Below are 10,768 nucleotides of genomic sequence, written 5' to 3' on the forward strand. Positions count from 1 at the left end.
ATAAGAATCCAGTGGTAAATTCCCCCAACTGGACGGTTAGGATTGTTCCATTGGACGAAGTCGATTTCATACGCACGTCATGGTGGCCCCACAGAGCTTTATGTTTCGAGGGCTCCCTACAACAAGTGTTACAGGCAATTCGCGTCCGAGAACCATATTATACTAAGTGGTTGACTGAGTGAAAGATGCCTAGTTTCAACACCTGAGGTCCTGGTATCGATCCCTAATGGGGGTGGCTAACAGTGAAGTCTCAACTGTGAGGGGGTGCCTCGTTTCAACCGAGAGGGGTGTACTGACAAGCTAACAAAAATAAAAAATAAAAAATGATGCACAAGATCTGTCAGAGATGGGGCCCAATCTTTGGTAATCCAAAGCATTGATCCGATGATCGCAGCCGTGGATTGGGGATTCCTGGAAAGGTGTCGATATTTTAAGAACCTAACCCTTTATGAATGATGTAAAAATAGTAGGTTAAGGAGATGATGCATCAAACGGTCCACATTCGATGGACCCAAGATCAATTTAGTGTGACTTTCCGGTTTAGGAGATTTTTGACCATCCCCATCTTTAATGGGCCCACTAGATCAGCGGTTCGCATCAGCAGATCTGGGCCCCCCGTATGGACTGATCTTGCACGTCATGAAACCGTACCTTTTCTGATGACAGATGAGCTGGACCTACAATTTCTTTTTAGCTATGTATACGGAGGTTTGCTATTCCCACACGCACCCAAGGCTCACTCATTTCTATATCTGCCGACACGTGACAATGCTACATACGTGTGTGATATCGAAGCTGTCTATTATGTGGAGACACTTGGGCCATCTCTTACTGAGTGGCCCCACATGTGAGGCGGCAGATACCTCTCAGAGGTCAGTGCGTTCGGCGCGCACGTTCCAGATATCCTGGCCATTCATCAGGTTGAGCGCACTTTGATTGATCATGCCATGTACGAAAATTCCGGGTAGTCCAGTCATCAATCGATCCCGCGTGCATGTTGTGCTTTTTAATGTAGTACTTTTTTACTCACCGCTCATTTAAAGTCAGAAAAGCTTGATCCGCCTCATTAGCTGACCAAAATCAATTTAGACCCATGGAAAGTTCAAAGCGTAGCCTACTTAATGAATGGCCTGGATCTCTGACACGTGTGCCGTATAGACGGATCCGTGGTACGTGTTCCAGCCTGCGGCGTGGGGTCCGTCTACTGAATCATGACTGTTGGCATCATATGGGGCCTGTAGCACATTGATCTAGCCATTTGATCAATGGGGCCCATCATGAATGGGGAATGACCGAAACGTCTACTAGATCGGATGATGATAACCTTCCAACCGGTGGCCTACTAACCGTTCATAATGATGGTGCATCTCTCCACAACTTTGGTATAAGATCAATGGTCTGGATCATAAAACCATGGTCACAAGTGTACGACTCGGGGGTTCTCATCAAACTGCACGTGTGATGGGCTCCGGATCCGATAATTTTTTCTCGGGTTACCCGACGTGCACCAGATCCCTGATATTCGAGGGTAATATAGTCAATTGACGAAAAGAATTCGGGCAGCTTAGTTGTCTTAACTCAATAACGGCAATTTTCAAAGCCAAGGAGGCTCTAGCTTATCCCCAACACACGGAATATTCGTATTAACTTGCTCTTCGTAGGATTTTATAAGAGGGCTCCACAGGTAAGATGGCCTGTGGACTGATTGATTAAGAAGGTCACACGTGGACAATGAACCTTGAGCATTAGCTATTTTAAACCGTCCATTGTATTCAACATGTTTATTTTACATCTGATGAGTGGTCCAGTCAGAATCTTCGTAACATATAATAATCCAAATGGGCCAGCCTTATGAACGGCTTAGATGTCCGTTTCATGTTCTAGGACGGCCAGAGTAATGCTTGTCAAGGTGCAGGCGCGCACTGCAAACCTCCTTTCGGAAGAGATGATGAGATGCAGCAGCTGTATGTGAACTTTAAATACATCCATTAATTTCCCAACAGCATGTCAGATTAACACAAGATCAGATCCGTTAAAAAGGTGGGACATATTTGGTTTTTTGAAAATCAGACAAATCAAATCATTTACCAGTGTAGAATGTTAAAATCCATGGACCATCGACGGTATGATTCCATGTGCTGACGTGGCTAATCTATAAGTCCATCAGCCAGATTTTCATCCAAAGTAATCAGGATAGTGTACGCACCTTACTCACGGATCAGATATACTACAAGCTTGACATGTTGGCAAGAAATAAATACTGAATGTGCGACCCGTTGGCAGTAAAAAAAGAAAAAAAGAAAAAAGCGAAAGGCCTTTTCTTGTGAAAATGAAGGAAAAAAGGAAAGAGAGAGGAAAAAAAGAAAAAAAGAAAAGAAAAGTCCGTTTCGAAACGTATGCCGGGAAATGCGGCTGCTTGCCGCCTTTTATCTTTTTCTTTCTAAATCGCCCTTTAAAAAAAGACTTGGAAAGGTCTTCTTTTGAGAGAGAGAGAGAGAGTTTTCAGTGCTTACAATACAAAAAAGAGAGGAAAAGATCAAACAGTTGTAGAGATTTTGACCCCATTTCATATTATTATGTAAGATGATAAAAACCCCAGCAATTTCACAGACTCCTCTCTCTGTCTCTTTGCGTATGGAGAAGAGCTGTGTATGAAAAGTCAGCGTCTGGAGAGATTCTGAAATAAGAAACTCTCTTTCTCTCTCTCTCAACTACACCCTTTTGTTTGTTTTGAGAAGATCATCGGCCTCATTTCTGACCCCTTTTCTCCTTCTTCTTTCTCAAGCAATACCCACCTCCCATATTCTCATTTCGTACACAAACATGCGCAAATACCCAAAATAAATTCATGGCTTCGATGCTTTCCAGGTGTAACACAAGTCAAACCCACATCAAAGCATATTAGTTTTCTTCTGATCGAGAGGCATGTGTAGTTTCTTCTATCGAAGGATGGAGAATGATCAAGGAGACCTTGCAGACATAGTCCGGGCCAGCGGCGGCGGTGGTGCCACAAACAATCCAACTGTCGATTGGCAATTTCCTTCAGAACCAGTTAACCTATCTTCGTCGATCGAAGAAACCATGGACGATTTCGGGGATCCCTTCTCGAACATACGGGACCCCCTGCTGCACGAGCTGGACTTGGCAGGGTCAGTGTTCTTCAATGGATCCAATTCTTCCTCAGGTTTGGTTAAGATGAATGTGAATGAAGATGAGAATTTTCTTGCTCAAAAGATTTTGGGTGATGAAATGAAGAGGCCTTGCAATATCTTTTCTAGGATGATTCAGATCTCACCAAATGCAAAGATGTCGATTCCGCCGCGTATTAGTTCAACGGCAGGTGTGGCATCACCGAGAGGAATCAAGCCATCTCCCTTAGATGGTAACGATATGATTAAGTCAAACAATTCCACGATTGATAACGGTGCGGTTCAGATTTCATCGCCACGGAACCCTGGGATCAAACGACGGTAAGGACCGAACCATCAATCAAAATATAATTACTAGTGTATTTCTTAAAAGGAAAGGAAAAATAAAATAAAATTGAATACCCATCTCTTGAAATTGGTGATATTTCATAAGATAATATCCAAAATATTGGGCTTGGGGGGTTATTTTTCAAAAATCTTGGAAACCCAAAACATATCTTGGAATTTTGGAAATTATTTTCTTTTATGGAGATTTGGGTTTCTTTCTAATAATAACTCAGAAGTGTGTCTTTAGGAAGTTTGTTTTGATGGGAATTGATGTAAAAGGTGCTTCTCCTGATTGAATTTATGAAGAGAATTATGAGAAACCGAAATGATATGAGCTTGTAAAGATAAGTCTTGTTTCTGGCAAGATAACAGCCATAGACTTGGTTTTCCAGGTCTCAACTCAAGATGAGAAGAGGGACACTAACTCATGTGTAATGATAATAGACATAAACATAGCTTTCATGTGGTTATCTGAACTTTTCCTGCCTAACTCACGCAAAAGGAATCAATCTCACTTTCATGTCTTTTAGCCATACATATGTATCACCCTTTGGCTTTGAGGTTGATACGAAACTTTTTACATCACTTACCTAATATTCTGAAGTAGAGGAAGATAGAGCCAAGGATATCTAGAAATCTCTTCTTCTTGTCCTTCTTGTCATTCTTTTTAGGTGGCTAAAAAGAAAAACAATTGAATCTTTTAACAAAATCACTACATACTCAATTAGAGGCAGATTGGGCAAGAATACCAACAAACTCCTTGATCATCCATTGTCGTCATCATGATCACCCTTATTATCTTCATCTTCATCGTGGTCGTTATCATCATCATCCTTATTATCTTCATCTTCATTTTCATCTTCATCGTTGCCGGCATCATCATCATCATCAACATCTTCTTCTGCTTCTCCTTCCTTGATCGTAATAAAGAAAAGCAATTAACTTTGCTAAATTATTGAAAAAAAAATGAAAAGAGAAGAAAATTCTACAGTTAACTTTGCTTAAAAAAGAATTAATTGTGTTGAAACAAGTCTATATCAAAATAACAAAAAGAAAGAAACGATAAAAAAAATAAAAATCCTTCTTCATTGGATAGTAAAAAAAAAAAAAAAAAAAACAACGAAAAATTTGTTAAATACTCAAAAGTAGAGAAAATTGTAAGAATATCCAGAAAATTCCTAGGAGCAACTTAACTAAGAAAACGATCAAATATTCAAAACTAGGGACATGGATTCAAGAACTTCAAGTAATTTCTTGATTTTATTTTCTACCACTTATCTTCAAAAAAAAAAAAACAAAATGAACTTTCGGTTTTTTCTATTCAGAAAGAGCCAGGCAAAGAAGGTGGTGTGCATTCCAGCACCAGCAGCTGCCAACAGCAGGCCCAGTGGAGAGATTGTTCCATCTGATCTTTGGGCTTGGAGAAAGTATGGGCAAAAACCGATCAAAGGCTCTCCTTATCCAAGGTAATTTTCCATCATCATTTCACCAATCTTGACTTTTTATATCAAAAGATAGGAGAAAGCATTGCACTTCCCAATTACAGTTCTTGATATGTAAAAACAAAGACTTTTGAATTGATTCGTTGTTTCAACATCTAGATTTCTAATCTTGATTGAATAACACTAAGATTGAGATTCGAGAAGATAGCTTTCTTCATCATCTTCAAAATAAAGGAAATAATTGTTTTTTCTTCTTTTCATCATTCCCCATCACAGGTCTCGATAGAAGAAAAATTTCTACAGTTTTTTTTTTTTTCTCCAGTGCCATGAATTCGGCAATGTGGGTTTTCTGTTAATTTCTCTAATCGATGATTTGTGATTTTGTATACTATAACATGCAGGGGATATTATAGATGTAGCAGCTCCAAGGGCTGCTCAGCAAGGAAACAAGTGGAGAGGAGCCGAACAGATCCAAACATGTTGGTCATCACCTACACCTCCGAACACAACCATCCATGGCCCACACAGCGAAATGCGCTTGCAGGATCGACGCGGTCACAACCAATGAAGAACAATGCAACTTCAAAGAGCTCACCATCCATTCACACCCCAAAAGCCACAACTTTGAAGGAAGAACACAAGGAGAATGATAACGATAATGCATCATTGGCCGGTATCACAGGTGGGCCAGTACCAACTCTGGGGACCATTAAAGAGGAGGTGGGAGATGCAGAGAAGGAGAAACCTATTGAAGCTGGTCAATGTGAATTTGATCAAGGGTTCCATAACAGCTACAGACCTGTTGTGCCGGATTCAAATCAGCCGGATGACTTCTTTGCCGACTTGGGAGAATTGGAGCCTGACCCACTGAACCTCATGTTCTCCCAAGGCTTCACAGGAGAAAAATCAGATGAAGATAGAGAAAATAAGGGGGCCTTGGATCCATTCAGTCTCTTTGACTGGGGAGGAGAGAGCTCATTTGGAGAAGGTAGGAGGGGTTTATAGCAAGACCTTGGAGAAAAGACACCACCATTTAAGGCAAGGCCACTTGTGCTTTTTTATGTTGTGGTGCAATTCAATCCAAGGTCTGGCCATAAACCTTTAGTTCCTGTTTGAATTCGAAATGAGTTGGGGGTGGATATTTCTTTCTTGTTCTTTTTTCTTTTTCTGTTTCTTTCTTTCTTTTTCTTTTTTCTTTTCCTTTTCCTTTTCCTTTTCTTTCCCTTATTGGTATTTAATTAGAAGAGTATGGAGATTAGAGAAAAGAGAAGAGGGTTTTGCTTGTTGATTGGGAACAGACCCCATTGAAACCCACATTCTTGGAATATTGGGAGATGGGACAGAAAGCTGAGGAACAGAAGCTTTCAATAGTAGGAAGAAGTACAGGAGAGAGAGAGATAGGAGAGGATTTTTTCTGCCTTTTATCTTTCAAAGTGGGGAGAATTATTCAAGCCACTTATTTGGGTCATGTGGGGAAGCTCTACATTGGAAGGACCATGCTTTTAGCTTGGTTGGGTGAGGAGGGTAAGATGAAAAAAAGAGCGGCATATTTTGATGTGCGTTTACCGCATGGAGTACTCAGTTGAGGGAACTCATCAATTTTTAACCAGTGCATGCATGCATGCATGCCAATCCAGACCTTTGAAATTGTGGGGACCATTGGCAATGCAGTAACACTAATACACATACACACTGATCAGGAGGGGTTATCCATTGGATTCAATGGTTGGTCCGGATTTGTGTGTGTGTATGCCATGTGTGCTGTGGATCAGTTGCTACAATTTAGGACTTTGCAAAATGATACTAGACTCTTAAGACCAGGAGGAAAGATATGGCAAGAGATAAAGGAGAAAAAAGAAGAAGAAGAAGCAACAGCAGCAGCAGCTGGGAGTGGTCTTGAGTAATCAGAACTGTTACTGGACATGGAACTTGGATTTGATTGGGAGAGGGAGGATACTAGCTTGTGGGTTCCTCAGCTTTGTGTTTCTTGAGCCCTTCTCCAATTTGTTAGCATTGGAGATTTTAGTTTTCAGTGTATAAGCTATTGAAGGTTATTCTCGACAATAATACCATGACACTGTCATTCAAATATCTCTTTGCTTCTTTGCATGTGTTTGCTTTTTCCTTCTTTTCTTCCTTGGCTGTTGGATCACATGCATGTAGCTAGAGTGAAGTAGGAGGGTTGGATCCCACATGCATACATATATAAATACACGCATGCATACGTTTTTGGGTAGGTGTGCATGCAAATGGTTCCACGTTTTCACTCGATTGTTGCTGTGATGTGGTTTGCATCGTGTGTTGCTGTGATGTGGTTTGTTTTAAAGGGCCTGTTTGTTTGCAGGGAATTCATTCCTCTGTTTCCATGTTTCTGAAAACATTAGAGTAAGTCTAATATTTTCTGAGAAATGATTAAAATTTGTGTGGTGGATGCAGTGCCTTTTTTGAAGAAATATGAAAAAAGTCTACAAATTCTGTTTTAATAATTCAGGTTTTTCATTTCCCAGAAAAGTTAGGGCAAGTATTTCTACGAAAAGCTGGAGAATGGTATTACGAGGAACGTGAAAAGCAACTAAAAGGTTTGGTTGTGAATCAAACTTCCTATATATATATATATAGTTTAGAAAATCACTGAGGTAAGAAATATAAAACCAGCAATTCCAAATTTTCATTTGTTTATGTCGCTTTGTTTTAATCAGTTTTTTTTTTTTTTTTTTTTTTAAATTAATTAATTAATTTTAGTACACCCCACTGTCAGTTCACACTTCATTGTTAGCCACCCCCACTAGGGATCGTTACCAAGACCTCAGTGTTGAAACGAGGTATCTTTCACTTAGTCTACCACTTGAGCTATGGATCAGGGTGTTTATCAGTGTGTTCTTGTGATTTGGTTTGTTTTTTTTGTTAATCTTTAGAAATTCACACATAAGCAATACAATCAAAATTACAAATGAACAAATAATTAACATATTTTCCAAATCATACATCTTCAAACATTTTACAATACGTTCGTAGGAGAGCAATTAAGCAAGTAACAAACCGTGTTAATAACTTCCATAAAAAAAAAGATTACTCAACCCTAGCCGAACTTAGCATGTTCCTCTTACAATCTATAATTATAAAATTTATATATTTAGTGACTTCATTCGGTTGTGGAGTACCGAAAACTATGTAGTGCCTCTCAAAGTCATACTCGCTAAAAAAACTTTGAATTCTTTTGAGGTTTACTCTCCTCCCTTTTTAGTAATCAGACACTTAATTTTCTTTCTATTTTAATTTTAATCAATCCATTAAACTCAATGAAACAAGTTAAAAACATCACTATTTCTTTTCAACATGTAAAATCATGCATTCTTGGAGAAGCTTTTAATAAAAGAAACAAAGTCTTTTGAACGTTTAAAGATTTGACAAGAGCTTCCTAAATGTTAGAATAAATTAGATTTAGAATATCCCTATTTTTATTAGTAAATAAGAAAAAAGATCTTTATGAAGCTTTCTAAATAAATAATTATCACAAAAATCTAAATTAATAGATGTAAAACCAAAAAGTGGATTTTGATGAAGAAGAACCTTTAGTCCTTGTTTGCTCATGTGGCCTAACATCTTCTGCCAAATTATAATAGAATATGTCATGACATTGACAATAATACCATTACCAATTATACTATCATTGATTAAGTGATGTAAATCACCTATAAGCTATCCCTTCACAAGTACAATAACCAATTTTATAATTTTCAATTGACTATTTTCATTAGAAAACTTATAACCATCTTTATTGAACTTTTCCAATGACAAAATACTTTTTCTTAGATTCGTATGTGTTCTATCCTGAAAACTATACGTATGATACCATCAAATACAGTGGTTGTAATATCCCTGATCCACATAATTTTATACGTGTTATCATTGCCAATATAAATTATGCCACCATCACATGACTGATATGTGTAAAAGCATTCTTAGTTTGGAAAATTATGGAATGGAGCACCTAAATCTAAAATCTTAGTGGCTCAGATTATCTTGTGAATAATTATTGATAACACTTTTCCATTCTCTAATGAATTATCTGTCCTTGGGAACTCTTTGAATTTGGTGCTTGATCATATAAATTATGCCTAAAATTTTATTAATTTATTTTTATGAGTTTACAATTTTTTGAGCACGTGACCATTCTTTTGGAAATTTCAACATTTTTCTATTTTATACCATTTCGATTTGGATCTTAAAAAAAAATCTTTTTCACTGGTACATTTCTTTGTAAATCTTCCTCTGACCATTCTAACATCACTAGCATATCTCTAATGTAATTTCCTATGAGACTCTTCAATAAGGAACTTGGATATATACAACCAATTTTGATATTGAGATCTAGATCATTGCAAAGATTCATAATCAAACCATCCCATGAATCTTATGGGATAGTTTGATATTTATGGGATGGTTTTAGTCTCTCTACCCTTTGCAGTCTGTTTCATCTCTCAGTATGTTTGTTGGGATTTTAAGGATTTACGTGGTTTGGTAATATGCCTATGTTCATGGGGTAGAATTTTCTATATTTAGAAATAACCCAAAAGAAAATGAATAGAATTTATCTCTTTACTTATATTCCTCCTTGTATAGATGATGGGGGAGTCTACTCATTATAGATTACTGGAGTGGGGGAGAGAGAGGTCACGTCTCTAAGAAAACTTCCTAATAGATTACAAGAGAGGGAGAGAGAGAATACAGGTCTCTAAGAAAACTTGATTTTATATGACCGTACGTACTTGAGAGAGACAAGTTGTTTCTCTATAGGAGACGTGTAGGACACAGGTAGAGAGAGACGTCTCTCTAGAGGACGTGAGTACCCCACTTTAACATGCTAAAGATGCATGTGACAATAAACGTTTTGCCTTTATGAATTTGGTGGAGCAACTAATATGGAACATCGATCTAGTGTAGGTCCTTGCCATGAATGATCTATGGTTAAAAATCAAACCGATTAAGAACAACCTACCTCATGGACTGGTACTATCAAATGGGTGATTCCGACGACAATGATCTAAAAGGGAAATTTAATGGTGAGATAAGCTTTTTAATGCAAATTTCAACAAAGGGCCATATATGGATAGGGCCCACTATACGGACAGATCAGATCCACCTCCCAGTCTGCCACATTCCAAGTATTGGGCGATGAATGTCCCTTAATCAGAGTTAGCCTCCTAAACATCTTTAGAAAAGTAATTACCAAAGCATTGCTTTAGGCACGAGGTGAAAGAAAGTGAAGGAGAAAGCATTATAAAGCTCAAAGCATCATGTGTTTATTTATATACGTGGAGCACTTGTACACATAAGCATGAAACCGCACTCGCACAAGCACATGTACATTCGTGCAACCAATGCATATATATTCCGGTTTTGGTTATAGTTGAGGAAATTATATGACTTTTCTTTACGATATTTACCTCATGGAGGCAGTATGGTGCCAAAACTTCCTACACCACTGATCACCGAATAGCCCATTATCATAGAGTTTAATGGTCTAGATTTTCATAAGATCACGGAGAAATCATCATCGTTATGTGGGATTGTGAGCGGCTAAAGGCTGGACCAACGTGGTCATTATCACCATTATCAGTCAGAATTGAAATTCCTTCGGGAACAACGACGTCTGTTGTTTAGTTTGTAAATTTCCTTGATTAGCTTAGTTATCTTAGACAATAAGTTTTCCTTAGTATTTATGTTAGCTATATTTCGTTCTTACTCAAGCAACTAGACCATGTAAAATAGATGTGAAATTGGTATTAGTTGAAAGTATAAGTTTGCTTTCTATCCAGTATAAGATTATTTTGACATGGTATGATTATG

At 38.1% G+C, this 10,768-nt stretch overlaps 1 protein-coding gene across 1 annotated transcript; it reads left to right on the forward strand.

Annotated features, from left to right (window-relative positions):
* Positions 1–2,432: 2,432 nt before the first annotated feature.
* LOC131248356 (probable WRKY transcription factor 14) lies at positions 2,433–7,019 on the forward strand. Its single transcript, XM_058248620.1, has 3 exons — positions 2,433–3,470; positions 4,802–4,942; positions 5,320–7,019. Exons 1-3 carry the CDS (start codon positions 2,926–2,928, stop codon positions 5,921–5,923), a joined length of 1,290 nt encoding a protein of 429 aa, XP_058104603.1. The 5' UTR covers positions 2,433–2,925; the 3' UTR covers positions 5,924–7,019.
* The last annotated feature ends 3,749 nt before the right edge of the window (positions 7,020–10,768 follow it).

The sequence above is a fragment of the Magnolia sinica genome, chromosome 1, assembly GCF_029962835.1.
Source record: "Magnolia sinica isolate HGM2019 chromosome 1, MsV1, whole genome shotgun sequence".
Taxonomy (NCBI): Eukaryota; Viridiplantae; Streptophyta; class Magnoliopsida; order Magnoliales; family Magnoliaceae; genus Magnolia; species Magnolia sinica.

What these genes read in the sequence shown, in the direction of transcription:
- LOC131248356 (XM_058248620.1), top strand. Translation starts at nt 2,926, where the DNA reads ATGTGTAGTTTCTTCTATCGAAGGATGGAGAATGATCAAGGAGACCTT. An exon ending in AACCCTGGGATCAAACGACG is followed by an intron (nt 3,471 to 4,801) that starts GTAAGGACCGAA and finishes TTTTCTATTCAG; the next exon opens with AAAGAGCCAGGCAAAGAAGG. An exon ending in AAAGGCTCTCCTTATCCAAG is followed by an intron (nt 4,943 to 5,319) that starts GTAATTTTCCAT and finishes TATAACATGCAG; the next exon opens with GGGATATTATAGATGTAGCA.